The sequence below is a fragment of the Aulostomus chinensis genome, chromosome 22, assembly GCF_037954235.1.
Source record: "Aulostomus chinensis isolate RoL2024-O1b breed Wild chromosome 22, RoL_Achi_v1.0, whole genome shotgun sequence".
Classification (NCBI taxonomy): Eukaryota; Metazoa; Chordata; class Actinopteri; order Syngnathiformes; family Aulostomidae; genus Aulostomus; species Aulostomus chinensis.
In genome coordinates, this window is record NC_141341.1 from 14,195,929 (window position 1) to 14,214,487 (window position 18,559).

Sequence of the window (18,559 nt, forward strand, 5' to 3'; positions counted from 1 at the left end):
CCCAAACACACAAATTCTTTTGCTCATTACTTGGTGAGAGCCTGTGCTTGGGCCTGAGACTGAGCCTAAGCCTAACGATGACCTAATTCTAAACCAGATTCTAAAACCAAGTTTTTACCTTCAGACAGCCCTTTGAAGTTGTGAGGACCTGCTACAATGTCCTCACCCTGCAGTTCAAAACATCCAGTCGTCACGATGTAGCAAGTACAAGAACACACACACTCTTACCTGCTGGTTGAGGTGTCGCAGTTGTCCTCTACTCTCCTCTGCTTTCGCTGCTAATTCTGCGGTGCTAATCTGAAGCATATCTGAGACACAAATTGTCGAGTTACAAATCACCTCCAGCGTTGAAAATGTACACACAGCAGTTTGAGTTTGTAAAGGCAGCTGATGAATACCGACGGCATGGAGAGTAAGTGCACTTTATTAATCACATCTCATTATACAGCCACACACTATTCATTGTGACAGTATGATTCCTACTGTTTTTCACCAGCCAGGTTTCAAAGGTAAAGTGTGTGTGTGTGTGTGTGTGTGTGTGTGTGTGTGTGTGTGTGTGTGTGTGTGTGTGTGTGTGTGATGGGAGGACCTGTGGCAGATGCTGAGGCACTGGTGGGTTCACTGATGGGGCAACGTCGGTTGGAAGAGAAGGAGAAGGCCACGGAGCTCTCTGTCCCCTCACTGTCTTCAGTACCGTCCACTATCCTGCAAACAGACAGAAGTTAGTGTTGGGGACGGGGACTAAAAGATCGTAAGTGATAATGTCATAATTGATGGGTTATTTGCAAATACCATTATTATACATAATGATATTAATTCATATTCATACCAGTATTTTAGCTATACTAGTTCTTGTCTCCAAATTTTTTCAACATTGTAAAATGAGACTACCAAATATTAAGACTGTTGCCACTACAGCCAGGAAACACCCAGTTTAGCGTAAAGGTCGCTGGTCTAGCCTTTTACAAAGTTTGAAATAAGGCTTAAAAATATGTTATACTCCAAAGGATTTGTTGTTGTTGAACTTTTAGAATAACCAGGGGAGCTGTTCGCCCCTTTTTTCAGTCTCTATGCTAAGCTAGGCTAATCAGTTTGTGCCTGTAGCGTCATTTTTGTTGGACAAGTACTCAATTTATTTTCATGGCAAGAAAGTGAATGTGCTCCCATGTAAAGAATACAGAAAGTAAGTGTTATTTGCTGAAACTAAGTTTCTTACCCAAGTAAATTAAACATTACACAGAAGACCGCTATCAACCATGTTCTCGCTCCACTTTAATGTGACTTTTAACAGAGGCAGGAAGACAAGTCAGAGGTGGTCCGACTCACCGGGGGCTCAGGTTGGACGGGTCTAAAGTGGTGAGTGTAATTTCCTGGCTCTTCCTCCGGGACCTCCGGGAGCTCTGTCCCGTGGTTCTCTGGCTGGGTCGGCTCGCTGGACACATCTCACCAACGTCCCTAATGTTCACCGCCTGGTTCCGCTCTGATGATGGAGACACTGACATGGCTTCATCTTCTTCCTTCTCATCTTCCTCCTTTGCCTCAGTAACGGGAGGATAGCCCTGGACCACCTGCCCGTTCCTTCTCACACACGACTGCAAGTGGAGAAACATATATCCTCATGAAAGGAGTCGTTTAGAGCAGCTAGGATTAGTGTACATTTTAAAATACAAACTTGGAATATGAATACTCAGAAAACTTTTCTTGAATGCTTTTTGTTCACAAAGACAGACTTTCCTCCTCATATGCTGCTTAAATCCCCCCTTTTTAAATAACAACACAAACATCCGTAGATTACTAGTCTATTTTTTTTACATACAACTGCTGTTTTTGAAAATCTCCCTTTATTTCTCCGCACTATTCACCATTTTATTGATGGGGAAATAAAAATACACTGAGCTCTGTCTAAAAAGACAGAAAGTGCCAAACGTGTAAGAGTACGATCCCATTTCGGCAGCCTTTTATGTGATTGTGGGGAGGAAGTGTTCTTCGAGATGCAGGATTACATCAACACGGAATGGTGAGATAGCCTATTGATCATTTTCAAAAATATATCAGCATTGATCTGATGTGTCATATTTCTATCAGCTCAGGTTTGCTCAAGTCTCTTATTTGCTCATCATCAATTATGAAAAATAAATAAATGTTTTGTGGGGCTTTTTCTAAATGATTTGGAAGTTATAAAAATCTTGCTTTTTTCCCTCAAACATACGATGTTTACATGCTTTTCGGTATGGACGGAGACGTGTGAAATATCCGGGGGAAAATCGAACAAAGAAAACTCCCATGGACTAAAACAAAAGGCATAATTCATAAACAGAAGATACAAGGAGATTTCAGTCTCTTCGAGCGTAATCCAATGGAATGTAGGCAATTTTCAACTTCAGAGTTTTTGTTGCTGTGCTGTTTGGAGTGAATCTGAGTAAACACGGTTTTAGAAAGGCCGATTCATTCCAACTGGCACTGCAGGAATAGACTGTAAGCCAAAGATTACAATTCATATATCACACTTGATAGCTGCAGACCGATTGTTCAATCATGCTTTGTTGAAAAGTTCAGAGGAAGTTGTTTTGTGCCTTGAAGAAGAAGAAAGCGAGGAATTAATTGTTAAAGTTGAATGAGTTGTTTAAAGAAGAGGCTGTTGTATCAGCAGCTGCTCACGCCGTGATCGGAGAACCTCGACCCACGAACCTGACGTCACACAGGTCATGTCAGAGCTTAATGGTGTCCCTTGAACACTAGAGCGGGCTGAGGTTGTGCTGATCCTGTAACATAACGACACTGTAAAATTTGACAACTTTATGAGGAGGAACACAAAGGTATGCAAGATCTGGCGTCTCAGAGGGTTTTTGATGTCACGACCCGCTGCGAGATTTGGCAGGTTTTCAATACACACTAATGACACCTGAGTGCAGGGAGCAAAACGCTAAGATGCGAATCCCCCACATCAACACTCACACTCAGGCTGCAATAAAGGCAACACCGCTGACCTCTGACCTGCGTCCTCTGTTCATCTGCGTTTCTGAAGATGGCGGTTGTCTATATGATGAGGAGACAAAATTTTAAATGCCTATCGATCTGAGGCCTCTGACCCAACTCTCCCAGGAAAACACCAACAGTTAATGCCTCCAACTAAGAGGTAGATTTTTCTGTAACACATCTGACTGCAGATCATTATATTTGTGTCACTCAGGAACTTGAAAGACGCAGAGCATTTTATCGCCATCCGTCCGGGCGAATGACTGCTAAGGCATTCTCCTGCAGAGCTGATCTCGCTTCTCCCTCGACGTAGCCATCAGAATCATTTGAGAGCGATTGCGTCCATCATCAGAGATGGAGGTCTACGTCGGGGTCGCCCTGCAGACCACTCATAGAGATGATATATTGATCCGGGATTGAATGTTAATTTGAGTTTCATTTTCTATCACGCAAACTGATTTACACGCTGTGGACTGGGAACAAATGTGGCATTGGACGGTTCGTTTGAGTCATGGTTCTTAAAGCCGGGCATATCGCTTTTAGATTGTATATCATCAATCAATGTCTGCGTGCGGGAGTGTTAATGGTGGCGTACCTGAGTATCCAGAGCTGCTGAGGAGAGTCTGGCCTTAACCTGGAAGAGAACCACAGAGAGCAAAGACCGTAGATGAGCTGCAGCCTGGAACACAAAGCGCGGCTCGGCTTTAGTTAATGTATGAGCTGTTTTACAAGGTTCCGCAGTAAATCATTTTACACGGTGCGATGGTGATGCACTCCTATATTCAAGTGTATGGAAGTAGTGGTGTGTTCTTGGAATTTGATGAAGTCAATTCTGAGTCCAGACACCGAAGGTAGCTGCCTGGTTCCCGCAGCAGACGAGCTCATTTGTCTTGTTATTAATGTGTTTCTAGTGTCACCTATGACTCAAACAGTGATTTATACATATGATACCTACATAACTAATTACCATACATATGAGAGAAATTCTGCTATAGTGTGTGCATATATGCTTATGGTTAAGTTCACCCTAATCATTCAGAGGGAAGATGTTATGAGGGCTTGCTGTCATTCTGCTGCAAGTGCAGAAAAAGACAGTTCTTCTTCTTCTCAGTCAGTTACTTTATCATCAATCACTGACATCATGATTGTTGGTTCGGAAGACATAAACAAATCACCAAGTTCCTGCTAGTCATCTGTCAGGAATGAAATTGAATCAAAACAAGATAGAAACTATGAAACACTGACCAGGGATCAGATTCACAAAAATACATCAAGAACAAATTACCTTTTAAATGTGTGATTATATCACCAGTTGAAATTTAAGAAGACAATTCAGAGAGGGTTGCCTTAATATCTCTCCTATTTTTTTTTTTTTTTTTACTTAATAACCAATTTAAGAATGACTAAGGGTCTAAAAAATAGGATGTCAAGTTTTATTTTATTTTATATTTCATAAAATACAAAAATACTTATTTACTTTGCTTACAGATTAAAAAAAAAGACAGAAAAACTTGTTTTGGACCCCCTTGAGTACTTTTGCAATTTGTTATTTTCGATGAGTTACATTGTAGTTACACTATCACGAGGCTCATAACCTCTGGTGCGACTCACGTGTGTCTCGTGTCCCTCTCTCAGGTTGTACGTCAAGTCCTGCTGGATGTCCTGGACAAAGTGGTGCGAGTACTCTGGGTAGAGGTCCAGCACCTCATACAGCCCCCTCAGGTTAATACACTGCAGGTCACAGTAGGTCAGAGCTTTCACGTCGGCGTTGGTTTTTATCACTCGATCATCCAGTGACAGGTTGGCTCCGATCAGGTCACCTTTTCCTGCTCAGAGGGAAATGGGAAGGAGTGTCAGAATGAAGCATTCTGTCTATACTCTGGTTGAGGAGGTAGAGTCTCTAATGGGGATTGTAGGACCTGTTCTATTCTCCATTTAGTAAAGTGAGTCAGGGGCTTCAGACTTCAGCACTAGGAAAGAGATTTGGTTCAAAATTGGTGTCAGTTAGCGAGCCCGCTACTGGAAAATGAATCTTTTAGTGATGTTCTGCAGCCAGTCCTCTCTGAGCTCAGGCTGGAGTCAGGACGAAATAAAAATATAACACCACAATGTCATACTGATGTTGAAACTGATATAAAGTGTAGGACTTCCAAGCAAAATATCAGCAGTGAACCAAAATAAGCCCGTTGATATTTTGGTGATGAGAATGGACTCTTTGATATTCCACATCACATCTGGACAGTGTTTCTCTCTACAGGCACAACAGCAGGCAGTAACACTGGCATTAGCCTCTCTGCATCGTTACTCATCTCTCGTCTGTCGGCAAATACAAGACAAACTTGTACGTGCCAGCAGCTAGAAGCTAAAATGTAACAAACTGAGAGACTAGCGAGGAGAAAGTCTTGTGTCAGTAATACAAGTAATAAAACAGCTAAAAAAAGGGGGTGGGGATCTATAAATACATCCAAAATATGTTTCAAGGCTAAAATTATTAATTACCAACCCATCATCAGTCTTTCTGTTTTTGGTGATGATTAAAAACTAGAGCCCTTAAGCAGCGGTTAAAAATTCATAACGGTCATAATGGGAACTGATGAAGTGGTAGTCGTGACTACAGGCTAGACAAATATTGGAAATCTAATCCAAATTTTAATATGAACAACTGGAATTTTCCAATCGCAGGAGGGTGAAATACTTATGAAAGGGTAGTGTTTTGAATCCAACACAGCTGCAGTAGTGTCCAGTCTTTAAACGGTATTCTTCATTTGAGATAAATCCCAACAAAAACGGTGTTTTCAGTGAAAATGAGAAGAACAGAGTCAAAAAAATGACGTGCCCTCTATTAACACAAATGGTATTTTTTCAGAATGGCGTAGCCCTGCAGTCGTGACTGTTGTCCTCCTCCTGCTGAGTCAACCCTCTCTGTCAGTCCCCCGATAATTCTAACACCTCTACTCTTCTACTTCGAAACCTTTCCCTCTGCCTCCTCTTTTCTGCCCTCCTGCCTTCTTTCTTTCTCTTTTTTTAATCTTTTCCATCACTCCATCCCCCCGCCCCTGGTTTCGGTTCCTTCTCCCCTCTTTCCCCCTTATTCTTCTCTTTTTTTTCACGTCTTCCTCCACAAAATACATTTCCATCCGCTCCTATTATTCACATTTTAGGAGTCGCGTTCATTCTCCCGTCTACCAGTGCAGAGGAAAATGGCGCCGTGAGATAATGAACTCAAAACAGCGGCAGTAAAACCTCAAACAAACAAGAAAATCCAGCTAGAATTTGTTTTGTTGTGAAGAATGTTCCGAGGAAATTTCATACAATGTAATGGGAGTGTTTTTGAGTTGGACGTTTTTAACTTGTTCCCGGAATGTTCCTCCTTAAGAAGGAATAACATTCTTTAAAAACATTCTAAAAGCATCGGAACAGGCAACAGATTGCAGATCAACATCCCAAAATCATTAAAAAGTTTTCTCTTTCTCTTAAAAATGTTTGTATTAGTGAACATATCGTATTATAGGAGCTTTTTGAGATTCATTTAATTGACCCAGTTTATTAAAATATTTCCTTTGCTATTTCCTTTTCTGTCACTAGAAGTTTTAACCAGTGTTTCGCCTGCAAGTCTGAAACAGGATGGATGTGAAACTTATTGATGGACAATGGAAACAAAGAGTTTCGAACAATGATATTTCAGACGTGCTTTTGGAAGAACACTGCTAACTACAATGTGATTAAATAGACTTTTATGGATCAACACACCAACTTTTTCACCTCCCAACTTGTTCGGTATTTCCTCTCAGGGTTTTTTTTTTTTTTTTTTTTACACACACAAAATGAAAATGCACATAAAAAGAGCAGGATGGAAGGACACTTGATGACACTTTCTCTTCATCCTCGCGCTCTTTCATCTTCACAGCTCCCACAGTGGCCTCTCTAGATCTCCCTCACTCTCTATTACAGCTCTGCCTGCAGACTTGTTGTGTGTCAAGGAGGAGAATGAAAAAGAAGCTTTCTCCTCTTTTAGAAATACAATCCATGTCAGCCTGACCTTCTGCACAGTCAGCAGGCAAGAGCAGACACACACACACACACACACACACACACACACACACACACACAGATTTACTCCAGCCCCCCCATACACAGAGCATTCTATAATTCAGTAAACAATTCCACCTACTCTAAAAACTTGCATACAAGAGCAGAGAAACACACTCAGAGAGCACACACACACGCGCACATGAACACACACTCACAAATTATGATGACAGAGACTGAGATAAACAGTGTACAAACCACACACACATTGTCTGACGCAAGTGAGCATGATGGATGGAGATACAGATTAATATCTTCAACTCCATTTCTCTTACTGAGTCAAACAGACACTCACACACACACAAACTCTTGACACGGATCACACGCTTTTTTGTTGCAGATTGGTCTATATGTCTGTGTCGTGAGGGTCACAAACTAGAGGTTGTGCTCCACAGCAGATGTGCGTGGTTAGGAAAACACACCACAGCAGCACCGAGGGCTGTTTGCAACTTGTTGTGTAAACAGAGATATTTATGACACTCAAGCGCTTCTTCTCTGTCGTTCTGAACTTTGACCAAATTTGATCTGTTCTGAGTCAGTTTTGACTTGAAAACTCTGCATTCCAGAACCGAATAGGCACATCTGCAGATAAGTCCTACTATTCCTTTGATGACAGCTATTGTTTGGCTCTAAACTGAACCGGTTTTCAAACGAAACACGTAGATAATACATTTGATAGAGCGCAATGTGAAACAGTCGTAGGAAATCGCATGAAAAAGTGTGCGCAAACGGTGAAAAATGGACAACGTTAAACTGTTCTTGTGGCGATGCTGTGGTTACGGACTGGTTTCCCTAGAAAGATGAAACATGAAAAAATAAAATGGCCGCAAAGGTCCTTGTGTCTCACTCCTGGGTCACGCTTACGTCGCTTACATATAAACTGTAATGCACTGATTCGTATCTGTGAACGCCACAGGTGACGGGCTCTGCCACTTGAAGGTGAAAACGTTTTTCTTATATTCATCATTCGAGGTTCCTTAATATAAGACTTGCACTTTTGTGTAATCCTGCTTTTTTTCTTTTTTCTGTACTTTATATGAATATTTTATTTCACGTATCGCATTTTGCAAAAATGATTTACAAGAAAAGGCATCTTTTTTTTTTTATAGCTTCCATGTTAGGAAACACCTCTTTTCATTGCATTTTAATCACTTCTTATGTTTTATACATAAATTGGTGAAACTCAAACTTGTTTTCTGCATCATCCTTCAAATCCAGGGAGGAGCGGACAGAGAGATGGTGGTAAAAAAAACACAACATCCTTGGCGAAGGTAAAAAGAAAATAAAAACATCACCTTGATGTTTACCGAGGAAATACTTGCAAACTTTTGATGTAAGACAATTAAATGCCCATTTGATTGGACCTCTAGGTAGAGTAAACTCCATTTCCGACCTGCTTGGTCCAGGATTCCTCATCTGGGTCAGTTTAAAATGGCTTTTTTAAGCAGCAGCCTATTATGCATATTTTTAGGTTTTAGAACTCGCCATAATGACTCCTACTGTTGTTATGGCAGAGCTCTTTCTACAAAAAAAACAACAAAAAAAAGATTATTATTATTATTATCCTCATTTTTTAAATAAAGACACTGAACAACCTTTTCTTAATTTGAGGAGAATTGCAGCTTTAGCAAATATGTTTGGACTCTCTCCCCTTCATTAATGAGTAGCCCAATTCAATTTTAGCATTACTGCATTTTCTTTTTTTCTAATTGCTGATTTCAGGGTTATTGCGCAGCTGAAATGAAACTTTTTTTTCAATGCTCTGTTTCTATTGTTGAATTGCTGAAATCATCAAGGCAAAGCCAGTAGCTGATATGCTAATTAGCTGCTGCCTTAGCAAATCAAACATTAATGGAACACCACAGGGGAAAAAAGCGCACAAAACCACTATATACCTCCATGCTGTAGGCTGGAGATGGATGGACTAAACTGGACTAGACTAGTGCATCTGAGATTACCTGACTCCAGTGAATTGGACTGATGAGATGGGCTGGACTGAAGTGGACAACACAGATGAGACTGGATAGGCTTGAATTACAATCCTTTCAAATAGACCAGTAGAACTGCTGTAGCTTAACCTGGAGGGAATTGGATGATCATGGGCTGATGTAAAGAATAAGTCAAGCTGCAGTGGCTGAATGTTTGAGTCAGTTTCAACAGTTCCAGATTCATCTTTCATTCAGAAAAGGTTTGAATGCTAAGAATCCAGCTCCATTGTTGTGTATAGAGAAGTCTTGAACTGGCATTTAGAACTGGAATAAATGGCTCATGAGTGGATTTAATTTGATGTGAGCTAATAGTTATATATTCTAAAAATGAGCCTTTAGGATTCTGCACTGCTTCTATTTCTAAACAACCATTTGCAGCTTTATCACAACTTAGGGCTCCAGTATCAGGGAAGGCTCCCCCCCCCCCCCCCCCCCCGTCCCTCCATCCCTTTACCGTACCAAGAATGGCCAGCACCATGCCATCCTTCAGCACCTCCATGGAGCCCGAGCAGACAAAGAAGATGGCCTGGAGTGCGTCACCCTGCCGGAGGAAGTACTCTCCAGGAGCACAAAAGGAAGTCTTGATGTGCAGCGACAGGGAACGCAGGCAGCCGCGGCTAGCCGAGGCGAAGAGAGACAGTTCCAGGATCTCCTTGTTAAGGTGCATGGTGATGTCAGATCGCAGCTCATCTGGGAAGTCCTTCAGCAGCTGTGAAGGTGACGAGAAAACGAAGAAAGTGATTGTGGCTGTGAAAATACCACGAAACCTGGTTATCAGGACATACATCCTCATTCCACAGGAGAACATTTCAGTCACTATCCTTTGCAGCTTGGTTCTGAGGGGCAAGTTGTCAGAGTAAAGGCCACTCTAAAACGAGGGGGTGAGGGGCAAATACTAGGAGAGGGATTGGGTCTTAGTCTGAGCTCCTCACACTTCATGAGGCTGTAAAGGAAACTCTTAATGGTGGTTTGTTTTCTTGATCGCTTTCTGTCAGTCACGAAAGCTTGTGAGAGTTGGAAGGTAAAAACAGGGAGTTTCAAGTTTACACTAGGAACGTGAGCGTTTCCTTAATAGGGGTCCCATCTGGACATTCTGCTAATATGTTGCCCCCTATTGGTTCAGATTGTGGAAAATAAGACAATTGCTGTTTCTCAAAGTTACAAATGGCACCTTTAAGACTCACTTATATACGATATGCACCAGTTATACACAATTAATGCACCTGCCAACCCTTAAATAGAACACCTGTCATATGCAGTTAAAAAAAAGTCAAAACATTACATATCATCTGTCTGTCTCCTTGTCAGGACATAGATCTGGGGCTCTGCGTCACATACAATCGATCAGAGCCAGGCTGACTTTAATCAGCAGGCCCATCTTTAATTCATCTGTCTGGGATTCGTCATCAGGACTCCATCTAAGCGCTGGTCTGGGCTCTGACAGCTGTCTCACTGGCATTCACAGTCTGCAGGGAAGAGCTGCTGTTCGACTGTTTGCCTGGATTTGTAAAGAAAGGTGTGGTTCACTCTCTGTTTATCTTTTCTCAAAGCTGTCTAAAGCAAACGTCAGGCTGTCTCCATTTTATGTTCATCTGTATTTTTTTTACATTTTTCACTTTGTAGGAGCATTTCAGTGGCTGATACATGAGGAATATGAAACCTTTAAAATTAATTATTGATCCCTGGTGCTAACGGAAACACAGAATAAGGGTTTAACCGGTCAAATCACTGCAAACAGAATCAGACTGGACCTCTGTTTGTACCTCATTACAGTCGATGCCGTTGTTGACTGACCAGGTTGTCTGAAAATACTCCAACATTCGCTGCTTCAGGCTCTGCGGCAGATGATGGACACGGATAAAGTCCTTGAGGTCTTTGGTTCTGGTGTGGTACTGGGACCAGCGTGAGTACATCCTCTGGATAATGGCTGTTACGTTACCAAAGACCAGCGCATGCATGAGGGCTGGAGGAAAAATGGCAGAGGAGAGAAGGGACGAGGAAGGGAAGAGTTGGACAGGAAAAAAGAAAAGCTTAAGTATGAATGAAATAGATGACAACATATCCTCAAGACAGGAAGCAGAAGAGCTAAGCTCCAATGGAAGAATATTTTTTGGTGTGAAAAATTCCTTGTGAAGATTTAGGCCGGCCAAGCGAGAATGGAAGGACATTGTAATTCAGCTGAACCATCGCTCATAAAAAGCATCATGTTCTGGATGTTCATGTCTTTGTGGTCATAAAGACCTCGGGGGAACCACTGAGTCCTGCTTTTAGATCAGTCCTTCTCCCAGTGGCTGTATTTAAACAGCTGACATTAAAACTGAAAAAAAAAAACCACCTTTTTTTTCTTGATCCCTTAATAAGGAGTTTGAACTTCACGGCGCAGAACAAAATATGTAACACTAGAAAGCTGCACATGCATGTGATTGAAGTGTCAGCCTGATGTACGTGGAGGCGCGCAGCTCAAATGTTTCAGCAAACCTGTCTCAAGCTCAAGATGAAGGAATACACAAATGTTGGGGAGGCGGTCTGATTTTAGAGGGCTCTTCATATCAGCAAGGGCATCAGTGACGGGACTGAGAGAAGCACACACACACACACACACACACAAGATTATATTTCTAATTAGCTGGATGATGTAATTATTCAATTTCCTTCGGCTTATTCCTGTTAAGGGTCACGGGGGGGGGGGGGGGGGGTGCAGCCTATCCCAGCAGCCTTCAGGTGAGAGGCAGGGTTCACCCTGGACAGGTCACCAGTCCATCGCAGGACCAACACATAGAGACAGACAACCATTCACACTCACAGCCACACCTACAGTCAATTTAGAGTATCAATCAGCCTCGTCCCCTCTTGATGTCTTTGGACTGTGGGAGGAAGCTGGAGTACCAGAGAGAACCCACACAGGAACAGGGAGAACATGCAGACTCACACAGAAAGATCCTGTGCTGGAGCCGGGACTAGAACCCAGAACCTTTTTGCTGTGAGGTGACAGTGCTGACCACTGCACCACCGTGCAGCCTGGCCTCATAATTTGTATTTTCAAACTCCAAGATTATTCTAGATGTTAATGAATGAGCCCTGCTTCTTAGGTTGTGTCTGGTTGGTCTGATCCGGTGCGTAGGCTGAAAGATTATGAAGAATAAAAATATGATTCACCACCATTGAATCTTCAAACCCTGATATGATGAAAATAAATTTCTACTTTATAATGATTCATTAATTTGAATTGACTTGAAAATATCATCAAATACCATAAAACACAAAGTTGGAGCAGACAAGTCAGACAGTACAGCTCTCTAAATCCTGCTCTACTACTCATGTGCTCACTGATGCGTGTATGCGTGTGTGTGAGAGAGAGAGAGAGAGAGAGAGAGAGAGAGACAGACAGACAGAGAGAGTGTCTTCTGTGTACCTCCTATGAGCATGACGCAAATAGAAAAGATCTTCTCCACATCAGTGTTGGCCGACACATTGCCGAAGCCCACGCTGGTGAGACTGCTGAGGGTGAAGTAGAGAGAGGCGATGTAGACGCTGCGGATGGATGGACCGCTGCTGGTTCCATTCATGCTCCCTATGGCATAGAACGGCGACTCCAGACGCTTCCCCAGTTCATGGAGCCAACCTGTCCAGGGAGAGAACACACAGACGATGCATGAAAGGAATCAAACATGTTCACACGATTCTTTCCGTCTTCTTATTGTATTCCAGAAAGTCGAGGACATATCAAACGCACTGTTGTTACAGTAACGAAACAAATCTTTTTCGACACAAAGAACTGAAGCACTCAAGGCTCAGAGGGGCGTGCAGGAGCAGATAAAACCAACCTGCCTAGGTTCTGATCAGCAATGTTCTCCTCCCTGCTCTATCTAGAACAATAGATTCAAAAGAAGCACATGAGGTGCTCAAAAGCCAGAATGAATCCTTGGTCAACACGGCGTGGAGACATGCAGCTGCTCCCTGGAGAGTCTCCAGCAGACACTGATGAATGGTAATTGGATGGAAGCCCCTCACAGCTGCCTGACTTCCACACATGTTCAGCATCAGAAATGCATAATTAGGACACAACACATTAATCCTGCCTCACGTACTGACCTGTTACTGTATGACACTGAAATGCAGTAATTGGTCAAGAGAAATCTGCATTGTTTTCATGACACAGTCAATGCTGACCCGGAACCGGTTATGAAGACAACAGAGGGGAGGTAATTGCAAGCAGCGCTGTTCATCGATACTGACCACAGATCAGCCCAGGGGGCCTCATTATAGGAGGGACCTAGAGACTGAGGGGGAAGCCACATGCTTCATCATTAATTACGAGAGGAATCACAGCATTCTCTCAGTCAATTTTACCCTAACCTAACCTGCGCGCACACGCACGCACACACACACACACACACACACACACACACACACATTTAGTACAGAGTGAGGAATAGCAATATAATTGATGGAGAAATCCCCAGCTTAATTTAGCTGCTAAAACATCATTCACGAGAACATTAAGAAACAAACACGAGCTTACAACCACCACTGCACGACAACACCAGTTCGTAGCATATTCATCAACATGAACTCCTCTGTTCCTCTCTTCTTTATTTCTCACATTTTGGAACAATTTCCATGCTGGAACACATCTGTGACAAGTCCCCCCCCCCCTTTTTGTAGAGGAGCAATCCTGATTGTAGATGAACCTCAACCACCACAGGACGGAGCTGAATGAAGAAAAATAATGAAATGATGAAAAATGTAAAGCTCTACTTATAAAACTCGATGATGTCAATGCAGAACTACCAATATTGGGGGGAAACAAACAAACAAAACACATTTTAAAAAAAACTAGGTCAGCCAGTATGTTCTCAAAGAAATATCTCTTATCTTTTAACAATGTGATCATTTTCCTGCCAGGTGCACATTGTTTCCTTTTAACTGATTTCATGCAGAGCTTGACAAAGCTTGATAATGGCTCCAGCCGAGCCCTTCATTTGACCTCGCTGGTCAATACAACAAACAAAACACACAAAGAGTTACAGCTGCACCAGAAGCAGGAGGATTATCCAATTACACTCTATTTTAAAACTTACAGAAATTGTACTGCTGCTGATGAAATACCTCCCTGCATCCTCTTGCTTACAAAATGTCTCCTTTTTACTGGCTTGAAGCCTCATTGGAGGTCAGAGCCATTTAGTTGCATGAGATTACGCTACATGGTCTAGATTTAGCATCTTGCACATTGTTTAGTCACAGTATCCTTGCACTGACATTTATATAGGATGCTTTTGCACTCCCTGATTTACATCCAACCTTCGGTGGAAATGAAGGAAGTAGTGAGCCCTAAATGTAGCGAGGCGGAGTGTTTTCTTACACACTCTCAGTGCTGTTAGGAATTTATCCATCCATGCATTTTCTTCCACTTACTCCTGTTAATGGTTGTGGGGGCTGGAGCCTATCCCAGCGAATACAGGCAAGAGGCGGGGTTCACCCTGGACAGGTCACCAGTCCAACTCAGGGACAACGCATAGAGACAGACAACCATTCACACTCACAGTCACACCTACGGTCAATTTAGAGCAGAGGTCCCCAAACTTTTTTCTGTGAGGGCCACATAACTTTTCCCTTCTCTGATGGGGGGCCGGGGTCAGTTTGTAACAGAAAAAGTGTGACGATCGCAGGGGTGCCTAAGCGTAAAAATGTATTGTTTTCAAGAAAGCCACACGACCAAACAACCCACTCTGGGTCCTTCACAGAAAAAAAGTCAGGAAACATATAATGACACTACCAAACAACCCCCTCTGGGTTCAGGTCTTGGATTTTTTTCTGGGGGTTGCCAGATAGGGGCACAGACTGCAGAGGGGTGGAATAGAATGTCACGCTCTATGCTGTATGAAATAGTTACTGACTGACTGTTCACACCAAACGGCAACGCGAATTTTCGCGTCGCTTTATTCGTGAATGTGAACACATTGATCCAGCGATCAAATTCGCACGAATAAAGTGACGTGAAAATTCGCGTTGGGTTTGGTGTGAACATTAGTGCTGCAACCAAGGACTATTTTAATAGTCGACTAGTCGCCGACTATTAAAACGATGAGTCGACTAATCGGATAATTATTAATATTTTCTTAAATTTAACATGAAGTTGATTTAATTATGTGGCAAATGATAATAAACAAGAAAGATGGGTACATCTTTTATTGAACATTCATTGATTTAAAATACGTTTGTCAGGCACAGTCTGGCATAACGCTAGAGCTCTCTTTTATAGCGAAAATACGCTTATAAAATGAACAATGTATGTCATAAAAACCGTACTGGATGGAATGTTACTTGAATCTCACCGAGGCCAGTCAGACTCCGTTTCGTTCAACTGCCCGACGGGCTTCTTTAAATGTTCCTGCATACCCGCCATGACACGCAAGGTCTGCTTGGCAAACCTTGCTAGTAGTCTTTTTATTCGCCGTATCCAAGCTAAAATGCTCCCAAACTTGAGAAGTTTTGGTGCTCGTACCTGATGTTGACGCCGCCATTTCTGTATGTTACCGCTCAGAGACAGAGACGCTACTGCGCATGAGCAACTCTCGGCAGAGATTATAATAAAGTAAGATGCCTCACTCTGTTGGAAAAACGCGTCTGGCGACAAGAGTCGACGATGGAATTTATTGTCGACTATTTCTATTATCGATTTTTGTCGACAACGTCGACTACTCGTTGCAGCCCTGGTGAACACACCTTAATAGATAATAATGAAAATAGTTCATAGCTAGTTATCAATTTTATTATCAAATACAAATACACATATGGAAAAAAATCAAAAGGCGTGTCTGGTATTCTTCAGGGGGCCGGGCCAAATGTGGAGGCGGGCCGTAGTTTGGGGACCACCGTTTAGAGTATCAATCAGCCTCGTCCCCTCTTGATGTCTTTGGACTGTGGGAGGAAGCTGGAGTACCAGAGAGAACCTACACAGGAACAGGGAGAACATGGAGACTCCACACAGGAAGATCCTGTGCTGGAGCCAGGACTCAAACTGTTAGCAATTTAACTTTTCCTAACTTTGAAAGCTGTTGTGCAGCATTTTTGCTCCCATCTTCTGGCAGTATCATAAACAAGTATCCATGTGTTGCAGCTGTAACACGGTGAACAACATATATGCTTAAATCATTTTATTTTAATGTCTAGCTGCCACAACACAGCCCATCCATTATGGGATTATTCAGACACATTTTCAAAGAGACACTTTCCAGTGCCAACACACTGAAACAAATAGTTAGTAGTCAGCAGTGTACACACACACACACACACACACACACACACACACACACACACACACACACACACACACACACACACACACAAATATATATATATGATGCACCATAGCTTTGACATACTGTAGCTTCCAACTGCAGATGTTGCTGGAAATGAGAATCGTTGCATACATTTTTGCGGAAACATCCACCTCCATCGTTCATATTTGTGTATGTGAATTGAAGACAGCCAAATGCAGTCACTGGGTCTTCATAATGTTTCACTGATTTATTATTGTTATACCTGAGGCTTCTAGGACACCTGGTAAAAATCTATATACAGTTTGCAGAATTAATTTGCTGTACGCAGGAGGAATGTTCAGTCTCAGCTCCTAAATTATGACGCGGACAAAAAAATAATTAGGGATCCTGAACCTCTACAACTTCATCACTGCAGGACAAACTCCATCTGTGTGTTATGACTGATACCTCCAGAACTTGTAACTCCTGTTCAGACTGTATTCATTTCACAAAGGCATGGAATTACATTCTTAAAATCATAAATCAAGTATGACATTTGGAGGATTGTAGGATTATACATTTTCATTTCATAACACATTATGTCTCCTATTCTCCTCCAGATTGATTACAGCGCCTTTAAGAAATGATGCTGTGGGTCTCAATACTGTCCTCCGTGTGGAGAAACAAAGCAACATTCCTCTACTCACCAATGTCCCAGTTGTAGGCGTTGGCTTCCATCTCCATCTTGCCGATGATGTACCAGATGCAGGCCATCCAGTGGGCCAGCAGGGCAAACATGGACATCAGCAAGGTCAGGACCACCGTGCTGTGCTGCGAGTAGCGGTCCATCTTCTGAAGCAGCCTCAGCAGACGGAGCAGGCGCACTGTTTTTAACAAGTGGACTACAGACACCTGCAGATAACAACCGGTGACACAAGATCAGTTGGTTTTCAGTATACAGATGGTTACTGACAAAGTATTTATCACAGAAACTATTTCCTGGAGACAGCAGATGTCACAGGAAAAATTGAGGGCAACATGTGTGCTTCAATCTCTGCCAAGAACTGATCAAAAAACTCCATCACCTCTTTTTGCAGGAGACTTCTGAGGGCAAAGCCTGACTAATCCAAACAACTATAAAAGTGAGTGCACAGTCACCTCCCTTTACAGACAAACCTACTGGGAAGAGTGAGCTTAAGACACACACGCGCCCTCTCAAACACTCGCGCACACAATTGCGCACGCAGCACTGCTTGAAGTAACAAAAGGCTCTCTTCCACGCTCCGTGTCCTCCTCATGCATTAGCAGCAGCTCGAGTGCTCTCAGATTCTATAATAAGAACTTGACAAATGCTTTTTAGCACATCAACAACATGATCTTTAAGATGTCCTGATGAAGTACCGTTAAATATGAAATTAAAGCAATCAGGTACTTGCAAACAGATAGGAAGGTGGGCTTTGTCACCTTTTTGACCTCCCACGCTCACTGTCACGTGTACCCCGGTCAGTCTGTTCGACTGTCCGCTCACCTCTGACTTACTTCAATGTTAAGTTCCCCTCACACGTCTTCCACATCCATGTGCTGTGGATGTGATGTGAATGACTTCCACTGTGCACCTGCTCCTACGGCAATCCCCCAGTGACACACGCACGCACGCACGCACGCACGCACGCACGCACGCACGCACTGGAGACATATCCTTACTATAACTCGTAATTGCTTCATTAATGTCGAGAGCTGAAGTGAAAAACACCTTTTATTTTTTACCTTTTCCCTTCACATTCTCCTCACAATGGTCAACTTTTCAACAATGTACGCCAGGAACAGAGGGGAAAAAAATCCATGTCTATGAACTAAGGTGCATCAGCTAGCTGGGAAAAATGGTACATAAACTTGACTTTGGTCATTGTTTTGTCTTTGTTTGCCACCTCAGACACTCGTTTTGTTTGTAATACCATCATTACAGGCCCGATGGCTGGAACATGTTCACGGTGAGGACAGCTGAATGTGTGACAGCTCCAGATTATGAGTGAGATGTTTGAGAGAGGACTGCTTCAGCTACTTGATGGAGCACAAGATGGGTTCCGTTTCTCCCTCTCTCCCTGACTGACGCTGCTCTGAACATATGCTGCGGAGGCCACACCTCACGTTATGTTACGACACTTTTCGGATATGGAAAAATCAGATAATAGACGCACATCCCTTGAAAGGTGCAGAGTCGAAGAAATGTCTTCATCCGGCAAC

At 42.7% G+C, this 18,559-nt stretch overlaps 1 protein-coding gene across 1 annotated transcript in view; it reads right to left on the minus strand.

The window, feature by feature from the left end:
• kcnh8 (potassium voltage-gated channel, subfamily H (eag-related), member 8) overlaps nucleotides 1-18,559 on the minus strand; it is a 58,602-nt gene that overhangs the window by 6,576 nt on the left and 33,467 nt on the right. The window contains exons 7-15 of the mRNA XM_086193149.1: nucleotides 17,023-17,227; nucleotides 12,466-12,675; nucleotides 10,817-11,016; nucleotides 9,513-9,762; nucleotides 4,588-4,802; nucleotides 3,572-3,610; nucleotides 1,327-1,592; nucleotides 590-705; nucleotides 229-308 (exon numbers count right to left, since the gene is read on the minus strand). Of these exons, the coding sequence (XP_086049275.1) occupies nucleotides 229-308; nucleotides 590-705; nucleotides 1,327-1,592; nucleotides 3,572-3,610; nucleotides 4,588-4,802; nucleotides 9,513-9,762; nucleotides 10,817-11,016; nucleotides 12,466-12,675; nucleotides 17,023-17,227 (1,581 nt within the window). The remainder of the gene's footprint in view (nucleotides 1-228; nucleotides 309-589; nucleotides 706-1,326; nucleotides 1,593-3,571; nucleotides 3,611-4,587; nucleotides 4,803-9,512; nucleotides 9,763-10,816; nucleotides 11,017-12,465; nucleotides 12,676-17,022; nucleotides 17,228-18,559) is intronic.